The sequence below is a fragment of the Benincasa hispida genome, chromosome 2 (genome assembly GCF_027475165.1).
Source record: "Benincasa hispida cultivar pf3 chromosome 2, pf3_genome.v1.1, whole genome shotgun sequence".
Classification (NCBI taxonomy): Eukaryota; Viridiplantae; Streptophyta; class Magnoliopsida; order Cucurbitales; family Cucurbitaceae; genus Benincasa; species Benincasa hispida.
Genome location: NC_143479.1, coordinates 2,243,925 through 2,260,789, shown reverse-complemented (window position 1 = coordinate 2,260,789; position 16,865 = coordinate 2,243,925). Strand labels below are relative to the sequence as shown.

At 33.3% G+C, this 16,865-nt stretch overlaps 3 protein-coding genes across 11 annotated transcripts; 2 read left to right on the top strand and 1 right to left on the bottom strand.

The window, feature by feature from the left end:
- The first annotated feature begins 733 nt into the window (after positions 1-733).
- Positions 734-1,512, top strand: LOC120073547 (ATP-dependent helicase/nuclease subunit). Its single transcript, XM_039026381.2, has 2 exons — positions 734-951; positions 1,071-1,512. Exons 1-2 carry the CDS (start codon positions 844-846, stop codon positions 1,152-1,154), a joined length of 192 nt encoding a protein of 63 aa, XP_038882309.1. The 5' UTR covers positions 734-843; the 3' UTR covers positions 1,155-1,512.
- Positions 1,513-4,180: 2,668 nt separating this feature from the next.
- Positions 4,181-11,630, top strand: LOC120090782 (uncharacterized). 9 transcript variants are annotated; one of them, XR_016527549.1, is made up of 9 exons: positions 4,223-4,653; positions 5,261-5,466; positions 7,783-7,841; positions 7,991-8,089; positions 8,170-8,312; positions 8,409-8,438; positions 8,529-8,647; positions 8,738-8,815; positions 8,961-9,213. XR_016527549.1 is itself a non-coding variant. In XM_090310623.1 (8 exons), the coding sequence occupies exons 2-6, from the start codon at positions 5,368-5,370 to the stop codon at positions 8,553-8,555; spliced, it is 366 nt and encodes a 121-aa protein (XP_090166749.1). In that variant the 5' UTR covers positions 4,223-4,653; positions 5,261-5,367; the 3' UTR covers positions 8,556-8,647; positions 8,738-8,815; positions 9,450-11,630. The 9 variants fall into 9 exon arrangements, 4 of the variants coding, with proteins under 4 accessions (XP_090166749.1, XP_038904435.1, XP_038904439.1 ...); XR_016527550.1 differs by lacking the exon at positions 7,783-7,841 and having other exon boundaries at positions 4,181-4,653; XR_016527551.1 differs by lacking the exon at positions 7,783-7,841 and having other exon boundaries at positions 8,019-8,089.
- On the bottom strand, positions 9,355-10,591 carry LOC120090777 (Duplicated homeodomain-like superfamily protein). Its single transcript, XM_039048487.2, has 2 exons — positions 10,140-10,591; positions 9,355-9,955 (listed from the first exon to the last, which is right to left on the bottom strand). The coding sequence occupies exons 1-2, from the start codon at positions 10,589-10,591 to the stop codon at positions 9,478-9,480; spliced, it is 930 nt and encodes a 309-aa protein (XP_038904415.1). The 3' UTR covers positions 9,355-9,477.
- Positions 11,631-16,865: the final 5,235 nt, after the last annotated feature.

Below are 16,865 nucleotides of genomic sequence, written 5' to 3'. Positions count from 1 at the left end.
TTAATGATTTTCATTTTTTTAAATAAAACTTTCTATTCTTAATCAAATTTTAAAACATCAAGGCAAGTCTAAAACTATTTTTTTTTTCTTTTAGTTTTCGTTTGTTTTAATTGACATGCTTCTCTTTATTTGGACAACGTAGGTTTTTTTAAAAAAAGAAAAAAAATTGTAATTGAATTAAATTTATCATAATTAACTAAAATAACATGAACTGACATTAAACTTTTTATTTTTTTTAATATATAACATATGTAAATCTTATATTAAGATGATGTTTACCAATCTATAATGAAAATGGATGTAATCGTAATAAGATTCCATTGATAGATCAACCGTAATGAGCTACAATTGCAAACATAATTGGATTGTATTTTATCACATTTTACTTAAAATTATGAATCTGTCACATTTATTATTACTGTTATTGTTGCATTTTAGGGTCAAATGACAATGATAACAATAATGGTAACAATAAATGTGACATATTCGTAATTCTCATACTGTAGCAGTAACAATAACGGTAGCAGTAACGATATTGACATTATTTCAAAATGCAACAATATGGGTATAGGACACAAATAAACAAAGTCAAACTTAATCAAATTTGGCCTACTTTTTAGATTAGCATTCATTTATTATGTTTTTCCAAGTGGAAATGTGGTCTAAGTTCAATTTCCACCTTGAACATTGAAGAATAAAATAAATAAATAAATAAATAAACCAAAATCAGGCGGAGTCGGATTGGCGGATCACGAGGTCCATGACCATATCCATACCCATACCCATACCTCACGTGTCTCTACAGTTCAATTTGAGAAGAAAGGGATCTGTGAATTTGGGAAAATGATCGGCAGTTCTCGTAAATGGGCTTATATGCGGATCATCGCCGGCACCATCGTGGGCGGCGTTCTTGGCTTCTATGTAATGCACCGCGTTGAACTGGGCTATAAGGTAAGCCCACTTCTCTTCAATTTGAGATCTAAAGAAAAAGTTGAAGGTTGTGTGTGGTATGATTGCGGATTTCTTTTCTTTGCATTTTTGTTTTGATTTGCTTTTCGGGGCCGATGCAGGAGAAGATGAAAGAGAGGTTAAAACAATACGAAAACGAACTGAAGAAGAAAGAGCAAATGAAAGAACTTGAAGACTCGCTATAGTGTGAGTGTCGTACATTTGTCTTAGTTGGATGTTCTGATTTTACAGAGCCAAGATTGAAGTTCGAGTGTTTTCTGCATCGACTTTAGAAATTGACAGCATAAGAACACTCCAACTTGTTGCCTAAAACATTCCATATCAATTAGGGCACTGGAGTATAGAACTGGATTTGGAAATGAAGTAGTGTAGGCTGAAAAGAAGAGAATTGGGTTGAAATTTTGTTTCTCATGTCTAAAATTTTTTCATTGATTAGCGGCCTATGTGTTTTGTTATGTGGTTACTGATTAGTTTATGATTGATTCCTTTGGACTTCCCATATGATTAATGTCAAGCCCTTTACCTTGCTGTCTTTTGTGCTTATATGATTTTTGATTTTGTACATTGATGTGAACTCCAATTCTTGAAGAAACACTTTGATTAGAAGAATTTATTAGGTCTGGCTGTCACAACATGGCTGACAATTTTTCACCATTGGATGTGGAGAGAAAGAAGTGCTTTAAATTATATATAGTGGTTATTAGGTAGCGAGCATATTATTGAATCTACATCAAATGATTGGCTTTTAGAACCCACGGGTAGGTTTTTGAGAAAGAAGTCTATGCTTTATGGGGCCTTTTAGCTGTATTTTTTTGTCGGAAGGCGGAGGAAAATGTGGATCACCTTCTTTGGAGTTGTTAGTTTGCGAGGTCCGTGTGAAATTGTTTCTTTCATGAATTTGATCACGAGTGTTAGCTTGCCAGAGAGATGTCTGGTAGACGACTTTATGGTTTGCTAGGATGTATGCTTTATTGTGAGATATATGGGGGGAGAGGAACAACAAAGTGTTTAGAGGTGTGGAGAGGGATTGTGGTGACGTTTGGTCCTTGGTGTGGTTTCAATTTTGAATACTTTTTGTAATTATTCTTTAGCTAGCATCTTACCTGGTTGGAAGCTCTTTCTTTAAAGCCTAGTTAGCTGATGGACTTAACAGACCATGGTCATGTATGTGATGGGCTTTATCTTGGTTTATGACAACAGGTTTGACAGTTGATAAATCATGAAATTCTTTCTTGCTTAGTGTGTTTGGTTTAAGTGGTTAAATCTGTTCTTCCCTGCTTCTTGAGTGATCGGTTGCCAAAGCAAAGCTGCTGTGGTTCCTATGGTCCTTATTTGTTCTTCAACATCTTAATCAATGTTTAAGATTGTTTTTCTACTTCTTGTTTAATTTTTGTTTGAGAAGCAGAGATCTAGACACTATAACGGATCCACTTTCGTCTCCTGTGTTCAAGTGGGTTAGGTGCATCAGTAGAGTTTCATTGAGAACTTCACTGTGTTTCTTTCAATTAGTCATCTTACACGCAGAAGTCAGAACAAAATTTGTTGCTTTAAATGTGGTTGGCCAATAGTTTTTGTTAAGTTTGGATTTGTAAAGGTGGACAGTGACTTCTTTCTCCTCTATCTATCTAGTAGAGTCACTGGTTAGTAAAGCAGTTTTATAGGTTTCGTAGCGTTTAGTAGTTCTAGGGATAGTTAGCCACAAGAATCTACTAAGCTAACCATCTGATCTAAGTAGTAGCATCTCAACTCAAAGTCTTTTATGCCCGCAAAAGGAAAGAGTCTCTATCTACACAGTTAGCTACCCCTACCTTGGGATATTGTAATAACTAGGTTGGCTCCTAGGCTAAAGCAACGGGACAACAAACGATGCTATAAGCGATTCCTCGCCACATGGACTTTCCTCTGGGCTCTGGAATGGAAGAATTGGGCCAACAAAGAATTTCACGGAACTTTTCGCTATTGTGACTCCTATTAGCTATACTGCAATAAGTCTAGATTAACGTAGTGTATGTTTGTATTTGTATCATGTATTAGAAATTTCACTTTTTAGGTGTAGGTAATAAAAAAACAAGGTTCAAGTTTCAGGTTTTTTTTTCTTCTTTTTAAATAATAATTATCATTATTATTTTATTAATGATGACTGAAATAGGTATGGATGCAAATTTTATAAAATATTTGAAAGTCTAGGTATAAAAAATTGATTAAATTTCACAAAATACTGGGTAGGTCAAAATTTTGATTTTTTTTAACCAACTGAACTTAGAAGATTTCATTTTAGTCCTTGAGCTTTGAGATTATTTCAAAAAGTATTCTCATTCAGTTTTTTCTTGAAATGAAGGACATAAATTAATGAGTCAAATCAGTTGTAAAAACACAAACAACATAATTTTTGCAGCTCAATTTTAACTATCGGAAAGAATAAGGTGGTGGTTGCTATCTATATTTACATTTAGGTATTCTATAAACTGTAAATATATCGAAAACTATATTGTTATTTTAATTATGTGTACATTCATTCTTATTCCTAATTTAAAGATTAAGAAATGAGTAAAAAGACAAATGCACACTTTTAATCAAGAGAGGAGAAAGATCTAAAAGATCTGGATTCACCTGCAAATGAGAGGTGACTAATGATATGAATTTTAAAATTAAACCCTGATAATTCAAATCAAGACAATCTATATATAAAAAAATAATAATAAATAAAACCAAAGAACATATGTTCATAGAAATATTGAGTTCTCATTATTTTTTTAAAATTGCAAAAACAAAATGCTCAAAAAAATATATTCAAATTAGTAATTAAATATTTTACAATTTTTAGCAAAAAAAATATTTAAAGATTTTTAACAATTTTTTTAGAAGAACTGTTAGTGATTGATTTTTTTTAATTGTAAAAAAAATTAGTAATTAAATATTTTACAATTTTTAGCAAAATTTTTTTTACGATTTTTCAATTTGTTTAGAAGAACGATTTTTAAACCAGTTAACCTGCTCCTTATTTATAAATATTTACATTAGTTATATTTCATTATTATTTGGTAAGTTCTATGAATCTTCATAAATGATGCATTATAATGAAAATATTATTCACTTCTCATATCAATATCAAATAAAAATATAGATGAAAATATCGACATGTCGATATTATAATATTAACTAAGAATATAGTTAATGTTTTATAAAACATGTACTACCAACTTGAAAATGAAAAGGATCATAACTACACAAATTCGTTGGATCTATTTTGAATGATGAGATTCGATTTGCCACCATGTATGTTAGAAGGAAATGCCAAGTTGAAAATGGAAAAGTAGGGCTCACATTTTGATATTCCAAATTTACGCTTCCCAGAAGTTCCCAATCATTACACACCGTTTCAACTCAGCGGTTCACCCTACCCGCCACCGCCACTGCCACTCTCCTCTCTTTCCTTTCTTTTTCTTTGTTCTCTGGTTAGGCAGCCATTGTTGTGAACTCCGTCACTTCAGTTTACTTCCCCCCCTAAAACCTTCCTACCAACTCTTACCTTTAAAAGAAATGATATCAGTGGTTTCGTGGGTTCCTAAAGGGGCTTGCAAGCCTCTTCCAGTCCTGGAAGTTCCTCCCACCAATAAATCTTCCTACCAACTCTCCACCGTTATTCTGCTTACAGTCTACATGATGAACACTCGTGGGCTTTTTGTGAGCTTTCCTTTTTTTTTCTTATATATATTAAATCTTGTATTCTTTCTTTCTTTCTTTTTTCTCTCACATTAAAATATTCTAAATCAACGCACTTGATCAGACAAATTGTACCACTTTGGATCATTTCATTCAATCGAAATTGTTTCTTATCCTTATATACGTGTGTGTATATATATATTCTTGTGGGTTAATTTAGAACTTGAATAAAATTATTCATTTAGCAGGCTTTTTGAATTATTGCCCCCAGCAACAACCTTAATTTTACCACTTCTATTGACTATTTCGTCCACTTGGCGTCAGGGAACTTTATTTCGGTTGGTTCAATGGAACCTTCCATCGAGTTATGAGACCTTGACATTGTAGGTTTATATGGATTATATGTGACTTCAAGTCCGTTTGGATTAACTTGATAAAAAAGTGTTTTTCAAAAAAATTATTTGATTTTAATACACTTGAACAACCATTTTGAGTGGTTGCCAAACGCTTCAATTTCTTTCAAAATGACTTATTTTTTAAATTAAACACTTGAAAATGTATTTCAAACATACCCTACATCTTGTAACAAACACGTTGTAATAATTTCTCCTTTTTTATGTTTGTCTAGATTGACGAGCTGCTACCATGTGTGGAGTTAGGTGGAATTGTTGAGAAGAAGAAGGGAATTATTTCTCCTTTTTTTATGATCCACTGTTAATTTTCCCTATAACAAACATGAATATACTAGCTAGTGCAAGTGCTGGTAAGCAAGTCAAGATTTGGGACATATCTACTGCACAATGTGATGTAACTATGCAGCATCAAACAGACAAGGTAAGAATCTCTGTTGCATTGATATTTTAGTAGTCTAAAAGTCGGTTCATGTAATTGTACTGAAGGTCTAAATTGGTTCCTTAAATTGTTCTCTATCCAAAGGTGTGTGGTCCAAATTGATTTCCAGTATTCACCTTAGCTTATGTTTTCTGTATCCGAAGCTTACATGAACAACAAATGCTGCCTTGTATATACTCATAAGCTCATTTTGTACGACGCAGTGCACATGCATCTTTGTTCTTGTTAAAATACATCTTTTTTTCTGTTCAATTATCTTTTATGGTTTTTATTAAGCCTAATAGATGAAATTAAAGTTATTAGGATAGGTGGCTTACCTAGTGTTTTAAAGGCTCTTAGGCCTATGCCTAGAGGAGGTAAACTCTAACTTAACTTACGTTTTATTTGGGCCAGAGGACTTAAAGCCTTTACACCTCGTGTAATGATTAGGTCAATGATATTAATTTGCCTCATTCTTCTTTGATCTTCCTCCATCAAATTCCAGTAATCTAGAAATGGCCGCAAGACTGTCATACATATCCTGCCATTGTCTTCTTCGTGTCCTTGCCTCTATGGTTTATGAATACATCGTAAGGCTTTGCAATAGACCTTTGCTTGTTCCCGTCTGAGCTATAAACTGACTTAGGCAAACAGTTCATCATTTTTTAAATATAGTAAAGTGTTGATATAATAAAATTTACTCTAACCTATTGTCTTTAGCTTTTGAGTAAATTGGAGCTTTACATGGTATCAGAGTAGGAGGTCCTGTGTTCAAACTCCTGTAATGTCATATCCTTTCCCATTAATATTGATTTCCACTTGTTAGGTCTTCTACAAATTTTCAAGCCTACAACTAAGGGGAGTGTTAATATGTTAATATAATTAAATTTGTGATAACCCATGGGTGATTTAACAATTTGTATTATTATTTAAATGTGAATCAAGTAACAAAGTTGGTTAAGATATGTTATGAATAAAAAGTCAATTTAGATTGAAATCTAATTTTAATTGTTTCTTTAGTTCAAAGTTTTTTTTTTTTCAAAAAAAGATGAAGTTAATTCAAATATTTATAATTAGGTTATATTGGTGTGTGTATATTCTTTAGATAATTTTTTTAAAATTTAAGATGGGAAGAGTCAAGAGAGATTAGAGATAAGTTTTTTAGATTTATATTTTTTAATTTAAAATGTGGTCATTATTTAAAATTAAAAAAAAAAAAATACTCCAAAAAGTGTCAGGGACCTTTCAAACCTATGCTTGAAACTCGGTACACAGACCAAGTGCACACTTGGAGACTAAAAGATAACTTTAAATAAATAAATAAATTTAGATGTGTATGACATATGATACTTTAAGATGGACAAAGGTTCAATTTTTCTTTTTACTTGATGGAAAGTATGGGGGAGAAGTAGAAGAATGGTGGAGGAATAGCAGAGAATGCTAGGAGAGAACGTCTGAAGTGGGAATATGGACAAAAAAAAAAAGGAAAATAAAAAACTCTAAATGCATGGATTTTCGCATCTAGGATAAGCACATTTTTTAATCAATAAAGCAGCCTTACCGTTCAACCCCAATGCGCTAGAAGGAAGAAAGTAAATTGTGTGGGGGTTGATGGGTGGGTGTGGAGGGGTTGTGGCGCATTAGGGAAGTTAGAGGGTAGAGGATATTTTGTGTTTGTAGAGCCGTTAGTGCGGGAGTGAACAAGGGAGTCGAGTGAGATAAGCAAATCTTGAGCAAATTGAAGGTAAAGCCTCTCAAAAGCTTGGAGGTCTTTGTGATTTCCCCTCGAAATTGTTCCCATAAAAGTTCTATCCTCTTCTTTTGTCTTGTATTCTTTCACTATATCAATATTAACTCGGAAGATGCCAATTTCTTTGACTTGCTGGAGGGTGTGCGGTTTTATGGGTTTTGTGAGGGCAAGCGGAATTGTAGGGTGTTTAGGGGTATTGAGAGAGAACATATTGAGCTTTGGTCCCTTGTTTGTTTCATGTTTCCCTTTGGGCTTCGATTTTGAAGACCTTTTATAATTATTCTGTAGGTGTGATTTCTCATAGTTGGAGTCCTCCCTTTTTTGTGAGGTGGTTTTTTTTGTATGCCTTTATATTGTTTCATTCTTTCTCAATGAAAGTCGTTATTTTCATTTTAAAAAAAAATGTTAACTTCGAAGAGTTTCATCATGAGGGTCTTTTAGCTTGTGAAAAGCATTCAAGCAATACAGAGGGACTCCTAGCTATATGCGTTACAAATATAAACTAACATCTGTGACTTTTCAACTTGGTGCCAAATATGATGTTTTGTTGATTATATTTTACTTTCCAGGTTCAAGCTGTAGCATGGATTATCATTCGTAACAATCTTTTGATTATTCAGTATTTTTGGTAATAAGAGATATTTTCTACTGAGGTTTTTGCACTTTCTTGTGGGATTATAATACTCCACCCCTCTCTCTCTCTCTCTCTCAGTTAATCTTCACATGATTTCTCATCATAGCTTGAATTTTCTGGTTTTATGTTTTTATGTAATTAAGAAAGATGCAAGAAACCCTTCCCATTCAGGTTAAAAGTGGCTAGTTACAGCAGATGTGGAGAGCTTGGCATGGGATCCACATACGGAGCACATGTTTGTGGTGTGTATTCCTGCTTCTTGCACAGATCTAGTTTTGAACATTCTTTTTCCTGGCTTCGCAATGCGCTCAATATTGTTCAGGTGAGCCTAGAGGATGGCAGAGTGAAAGGTTTTGACATCTGGAATGCCACCACAGAGACTAGCTCTGAATCAAAAGCAAGTTTTACTCTCCATGCGCATCAGAAATCTGTGTCTCTGTTTCTTACAATCCCTTGGCACCTAATGTACTTGCTGTTCTTTTATTCTGTTTCTTGCTCAACTCCCCCCTTCCTCTCCTCTCCCTTGATTTCTAACTTCTGTTTGTCTGTACACTTCTCCAGCTACTTGCAACTGGATCTACTGACAAAATGGTAATTTATAGTCCCTTTATATTATTGCTGAAATGCTTTTTAGATTATTTAAAGAAAGATATTTGTGTCATTGACTCAAATCTTGTGCAGGTTAAATTATGGGACTTCATGAAATGACCCAGTTTTCTGATTGTTGTTGAAAATACAATCCCTTGGCACCTAAGTCCAATAATGAACCTTCATGTGTGGCATCCACAAATCTTAAAGCAGTTAAGTAATATGATTTCCGTGGTTAAAGTTATGCACATAGCATGTCGTGGACTTCTAACAATCATTTCTTTATGTTCTAATTGTTTCAGGGAGCTGTGTTTTTGGTTTCCTTCTCCGAATATTGTCCCTTTTTGCTGGGTATTGGAGGCTCCAAGGACAAATTGGAGGTGAGTATATAATGTTTAGATGTATATTCATTTTCATTGAAGTGGTTTCTGAAATATTTAAGGCCTGTTTTAAAAGTAGACACTATAAGCCTAATTTTAAAAAACAGAAAATAAAATGGTTATTGATAAATAAGTGGTTTTGCAGGCGTAGAATACACTATCTGATGCTGCAGTCTCTCGGAAGTTTGGAAAGTATAGGCAGCGGATATCTTAAATTGTGAATTGACTGAGTTATAACAAATATAGTTGAGAAATTGTGTTTGTGTAGTTAGTTTTGCGATCTTATTTTGTGTTTGTATTTGATGGTGAATGCCCACCGTGGCGTCAAATTCAGAAATGTTTTTTTGAAAAATTAATGCATCCTTGGAGCTCTTGACCAATGCTCGCATTTCATTGAAGTTAGTTATATTATCAAAACATTGGTGAAATTGGATTCCATATTCATAACTCGTCCTTGAAAGGTTGAAAAAGGTCAACTTTTCAGATCTCTCTCTATTGGTGGTATATTCTCGTCACAACATGATTAGATGAATCACGGGTGAATAGAAAAGTTGAAAATGAACTTTATCCTTTGCTCTTCTTTGTTATGCCTCAAACTTCTTATTTTGATTTATGAATCCAAAAATCTGCCTAGAGAAAGGAAAGAAGGAAAAAAGTAATTGTCATTGGTGCATTGGTGGAGGTGCCATTGGATAAGCAACTGGCATAACATAAGGAGGATGGGGATGGATTCCATGAGGAAGCATCACCGGAGTGCCAACTGCCGATGCCATGTGCCCTGGAGGAGCTGCCACTGGATGGCCAACAGGTGCCCCATACATGCCTATTCCTGGTAGATGCTGCTGAGGCCGGTGCTTCCCTGGTGGCCCCAAAGCCGGCGGATTACTCTGGTTCGTGCCATTTGTTTGGTGGCCAGTGATTGGAGCTTGATGGGACATGACATCGCCACCACTGCCATTATTAACTGAGGTTATGTCATGAATACTTGATCTTCTTCTATCTCTGTTCATTGAGTTCAATCGTATGAAATACTTCTGTGCATGACTGGCAACTTGTGTCGGTGTCCTGGATATAACAAAGTTTCTTGAAATGCTTCTCCAATCCCCTTTCCCAAACTTGTCTAGACCCAGTAGAAATAACCTGAAAATAGCAATAGTTAAGAATCTCTCTCATTCTGTACTGCATAATGAATCTATGTCAATATCACACATCACACGGAACACAAGAACAAGTCTTTTCTTTTCTTAATATCTAAATTGATTGATAAATTGTATAGCTCTCTATGAAATGACCCAGTTTTCGAAGTTGTTGAAAATACACAAACCTGTGTTCTTCCTCTGTCCATGGGATTCCTTTCCTTCTTTCTTGTTCAGACCTGGATCCGCCCTTTGTGGCATGGGCAGACGAGTCGTGGGAAAGCCCAGAAAACCCACTTCCAATACCAGAATTGGGTCTTTTATTACTATCAGAAGCTCCATGAGGATGAAGATGATGATCCCTCTCCTTAGTGGAAGCATTCATTGTTTCTTCTCCAACAGAAGAAGCATAGTTAGGAATAGGAATTTGGCCTGCCTCAATAGCACTGACATCTTCCACCAGCATTTGGTAGTGCTGCTTCAAGTCTTCCATGTTCTTGCTTGGAACCATGGAAGCAATCTTTTCCCACATCTCTTCTGAGCCCTTACTCCCTTCCAATTCTTCAGCCCAATGTGTGGCTATAGCATTTTCAAATGCTTTATCTTCTTCGTTGGTCCAGGCAGCTGATCCAGTTGACATGGTTGCCCTTGCCCAGTGATGTTATTCGAAACTGGAAATGGTTGGGGAATAATGGATTAAATCATTACTGAATTGTTTTAGTTTTCTGGGGGCAAGAGTCTGGTTTGGGGCAAAAGATAAAAAGGAGAGAGAAGAGTGGAATGTGGTGTAGGGCAAGGGATGGAGGTGAGTGGTGAAACTATCAATTAAGAGAGGACCACTTTTTGGGAGTTGAAGTGACATGTTCTTTGTCATCTTCATACCCCATCAATAATCATACTTGCAGAAAATTTAGACAGAGAAAAAGAGAGAGAGACTTTTTGGCCAGACATCATCAATCATAGAGTAGGTAGTGAGAATCTTAAAAGAAAAACACATATTGAACAGTAATTTTTGTAACTAAAGAAGCTCTCTCTGAAGTCTGAAAAAACCCATTCTAGTAAAGTACTGATGTCATGATCAGTGGAGGCGGCCTGGGGAAGGGGTCAAGGTTTAGGTTAAGGTTTTAATTGCCTCATCATAATATACATGAATAATCTTTCAGATGAAACAGAAACCAAAGCTACAAGCAATTTCCAAGCAAGAAAAGGCCTGAAAGTCGATCTCTTGGCAAGTGGATTTTGTTATTCCAAATGCTGTATAAACATATGCAATCTGATTACATAATAATGTTGATGAAAATGAGCTTTCTGTTTTCTGTCTCTAATCAGCATTCTGTGTCAGCCACGGTTTTGTAAATTTACAGGTCAGTCAGGAGGGAGGCTGAAGCTGCTGAAGCTGAAATGTGTATGGCTATCGCTATACGTGGTCTATTCTCCACTTCAAGTTTTTGACCCCAAACCTTCACCGCACAAAATATTCAAGGATCACGTCCACCTCTTTGATAGTGACAGAAAGAGAGAGGAGTGATAGGCCTACTTCTTCCTCTTTTTATTTATATATTTTTTTTAAAATTGTAAAAATTCACGATGGTAATTCTAATTATACTTTTAGAGGATGTTTAACCCACTGGCTTCGTAAGTCTGACATTGAATACCATAACTTTGGATTTATCAATGAACTTCATCTTGCAACTATGCACCCCAAATATACTTCTTAAGTACAAACATATTAACTTTAAATTTCATAAGCATTAAAAATTTGACCCTCAGACACCAACTTAATGAAAGGATCTTTTGAAATGGTATCCGATGCTTATTATATATTTCAGTGAGCAATTTGTTTTTTCATCTTTTTTTTTTTTTTCACAATCCGAAATCGACCAATACTTTTCACATTTTATATTGCCTAACCAACCGGTTTTAGGTTGAACCAATAGGGCAATTTTGGTCTGTTTAAGCAATATTTTCGTTTTTCCTTGCACCTCTAGAAATTTGGCTTCCAAATCATAAATATTGGACCTTTAAACTTGTACAATTTGAGTGTTTAAATTAAGCATTTATATAAATTTGAGAACTAAACTTTTACCCTTAGAGGATATTATTATAACTACACCATATTGTTTGGGGCGGTTTTTGCAATCTTTCCCTTATTTATTTTTTTTTTATTATAATTTTGTTTTATTTTGAGGCCATTAGAGCCTAGAGACCTACTTGGTTTGGATATTACAATTTGATCAACAAATGCGTTCACAATACCAAACTTTGTCTCCCAGATATCAAACTTTAGTTTTTAATGGTTTAGTTCTATACTTCCAAATTTATAATAATTTAGGCTCCTTTGGTGATTATTTCATTTTTTAAAAATTAAGTCTATTTCTTTACCATTTCTTACAATGATTTGTATATTTCTTAAATACAATGATTGAATTCTTAGCCAAATTTCAAAAACAAAAACAAGTTTTTAAGAACTACCTTTTTAGTTTTCAAAATTTGACTTGTTTTTTAAACTGTTCAATAAAAGTAGATAACAAATGAAGAAATTTGAAGGTGAAAGTAGTGTTTAATTTTCAAAAACAAAAATGGTTGCCAAACAGGGTCTCGATATTTGAACATTAATAAATATCAATTTAATCTTACACATTTATAATTTGTAACAATTTAATCCCTATCCTTAAACATCTTATTAAGATTTAATGAAATTTTTACCCATATTGATTGATTAATTGATCAAGAGTCAAGTTTGTTTTTATATCATAAATGCTAAGTTATTACATAACCAAAATTGACAACAAAGTTTGATGAGATTTTCATGGAAGGAACTAAATTCTTACAAAATTGAAAATATAAAGATTAAATTGTTACAAATTTATAAGTATGTAGACTAAATTGTTATATATTAATGGTCAATGGTTAAATTATAACAAATTTGAAAATGTAGGAACTAAATCGTTATCAATCAAAGTTCAAGAACTAAATTATTATTTCAAAATAACTTCATGGATTAAAAGTGACTTTTAACTTATTAAGAATGTGGAGATGAGAAATCGAATCATTGAATGAGAGAGATGATTTCAATGATATAATTAAGTATATATTTGTTATTTATTAGGTCAAAAGATTTGAATGCTCTAACCTCATAGATTGAGCTGGAAAAAGAAAAGTTACAAACGTTTATGTTCAAAGTGTTTTTTTTTAATCGATCTAAATGCAACTCGATGGATAAAAATAATTACCATTTTAAAAGTCGATAGTTAGTCTCTTACCTTCACAATTAATGAAGTAAAAAAAAAAACGTTTAAAAGAATTTTTCACAATCTCAAGTATATAAGTAGTCTTTCTCTTGAAATCGAAATATGCTATAGGTGTTGTTTATATAGAATATTATAGTAATAAAATGATCATTCTTTGACTTAAAGAATCATCCCAACTCGATTGAAAACAAAAATATCTTTTTAGAAAAAAATCAAGTTCTGCTTCCGTGTTTTTATTGTATTACTTTTTATTTATATATTTTTTCACATTTACTCTCGCAGAATCGTCTTGAAAATATTTTTTTTTGTGGTTGGAGAGAATTGAGTCATTGCCAAAGAGATGTTTGCATAAGGCTAAAATTGTCTTTTACTTTGCTAATAAATTTCGAAGTGGGTAGTACTTTACAAACAATAATGATCTAACTTTAATAATTAACTTACAGTTTGGTTATATCTTTTAAAAAGAGAAGTGTGATTCATAACAAACTAATTAATTGCAACTTTTAAAATACATGTAGTTAAAAAAATGTAGATCTGCTAAAAATAAGAGTACACATTCTTATTGGCATTAATTATTTTACCAAATGTGGACAAGATTTACTCTTTTTACCATTAATAATAGAAAGTAGCAGTTCAACAGCTACGAGGAAAGGCTTTTTTTAAAAAAAATTTGAAGCAAAATAAAAAGAAAAAACAAACAAACAAACAACTGCTGATGCTCAGAGAACAGAGTCCTCAGTGGATTCTTTATCTTCTGTTACCAATGGCAAATGCCAGGGTCTTCTCCATATGTTTCAACTTCATCTTAATAAGGCAAAAGATGAAGCTGCACAATCTAATAAGGCTGAATCATCCAAGCCATCTACTGATCATGTTCCAAGTGCTACTCTTACGTTATCTACTTTCAATTCAAATTTTTGGATCATTGAATGGCGACAACGGCACATATTTGTTTTAACAAACGGTTTATTTCTCTTAACCCTGTTATGGACTCTATTGTTTCTTTGCCTAACCAAACACACATTTATGTGTAGATGGCTGTGAGGTCTGATGCTGAAGTAGTGATCGATCTCAATTTTCTGTTTTCACAAAAATTAAAATTGCAAAAACCTAGTTATGCATTCTAAAGGAGAAAATTTAATTTTACCTTCTTGAAAAGGTTAGAGAAGAATTTAAGATTTGCTATACTAAGCTTTGAAGACAAAATCTTCACAAATCCCTTTGAAGACACAAAATCTTCACGAATTCCTTTCGATCGATCACGAACTCTTAGAGACCCCCAACAATGAGACCTCACCACAAGAGTGTGTGGGGTTTTTTTATAGATAATTTAGGGAAGGAGAGATTATTTTTTAGAGAGATGAATGTTCGGAGGATTTTTTTTTAGTATATTAAAGTCAAGAAGAAGATCTTAACTTTCCATCTCACGATCAAACATGAGAAAATCATGGGAGGGAGTCATTCAAATCATGCCTTTAATTAAATTTAAATAAAAATTAATTCTGAATTTAATTAATATAATATAAATTAATAGTAACTCACTTATCATATTATATACGTTATACTATATGTTATGTCGAATATAACATAAAACTTATAGCGTATATTATATCAAATAAAATATAACCTATGGTTTGAAATTCTCTCATTAAATTTATGGAATTTAATATGAATCAAATTCATATTAAATTTAACCTATAATATTTATATGAACCCAATTCATATAATTAAAATTTGAATTATATTCAAATATTTATTTTCTCTCAAATAAACTTTATATTATAATATATCAAATACATCATTCCAATTATATCACACATAATTAATTTAAATTAATTATATCATATATAATTAATTCTCTTAATTAATTTCAATAATTCAAATTGAACCAAAATTAATCTGATTCTCAATAATCCCAGTTGAGCTACCAGCAGGACCTTATGGACCTACAGTGGACCAATAGTTTGAATCTCCAATGGTGCTTGGGTTGGTTAATTAACTAAATTCTTTTAATTAAATACTCAATTTCTATTAACTGTCAGTCATTCCACTAAATATCGACAGTTGCACTCTTCGTACTACAGATATATTCCTGTCCATTGGATATAACCAATCAACGGTGTGATGACCCTTCGCAAATTACTCATGAGTAAAATTGGGCCAAAATTACTATTTTGCCCCTGTAATTACATCTAACTCCTAAATACCACTCATCCCTCTAATGAACAATAAATCATTGTCCAACTATGACCAGACCACTCTCAAGCCAAGAGAGGGTGTGGCGCCACATTGTTTAAGCCCTGGAATCAACCCTCAAGGAAGAAATTTATCTACTTACCCCGACATTAGGGAATGAGTAAATTCCGTCTTGTGTAGCTGTGTTCCTAGCTCCCTAATCAGACGAATCCCAAAAATGGTAGACATATTGAATCGGCAAACTGGCCACTCTCACCCATACAAATCAAAGGATCGCCTTCATTGGCAAAAGTTCATAACTCAATCAGGATTCAAGTCATGCCACCTATGGTCATCCTAGTGAACTGGAAGTCTCTACTATTAACAGTGTGATATAATGAGACTATTCATTTTCGTGGTCTGGTCTTATACGAACCCTTTTGTATAGAATACCCTCGCTCACATGTCTCCACATTAGAACTTTACAACAATTGTAACATCTATAAAGCGAGTCATATTCGTAGTTTCACAAGGATAAAGTACCCAACCTTATCTATCTACTACAGATCGTTTAGGTTATTATTTAAACATGATCCACCTGTATGTCTCCACACACATGTTTAAGCTACAAAAGATAACCTTGGATGTTTGTTTATTGGTTTTGTGGGTTAATGCTACTAAATGTTAAATAAAATACCTTCGATTTTATTAAATAAATAAATTGTTTGTACAATACAATTACAAACTACAACACCCACAAGATTTATGACATCAACCCCAACAATCTCCCACTTTTCCTAAAGCTAGTGGGGTGTACATCATAAAAGTCATACTAATACAAAAGTATACAAAACAATAAACTAGGGCATAAAACGCATCCAGTACAAAATCTCCCACTTGCTTTAGATTAGATGTGACATGTCCCGTAGACTAGGGTGGAAACAGCTCGGTTCGATTCGTTTCGGTTAGGTGGTCAAATCGAGCAAACCTAATTTTCTAATATGTGAAATCAAACCAAACCGCATATATGCAATTTGGTTCGATTTTAAATTTGTTTTGGTATTTTTAAAAAATCTATGTTATATTTTTTTAACTAAAAAATGGTTTGGTTCGGTTCGATTTTAAATTCGGTTTTGTTCTTTAAATTAAAAATCAATTCTACTTTACTCTTTTTTAAATATATACATATATATATGGAAAAAACAGTTCGGTTCAATTTCAAATTCGATTTTCAAAATTGAAACCGAACCGAAACGAATTTATTCGGTTTCAAAATTTCTTCAAACTGGACCGAGCCATATTTTTTAGTTTCGCTGATTTTTCGGTTCGATTCAGTGTGGTTTTTGCAGTTTGAATGGCCACTTCTACCCTAGACCCATACTCTGCAGGTAATCCTCAAACACTTTAGCCGTGAGAGCCTTCGTAAATGGATCAGTAATATTGTGCACTGAAGTTATCTTCATGATAATCACGTCTCCTCGATGCACA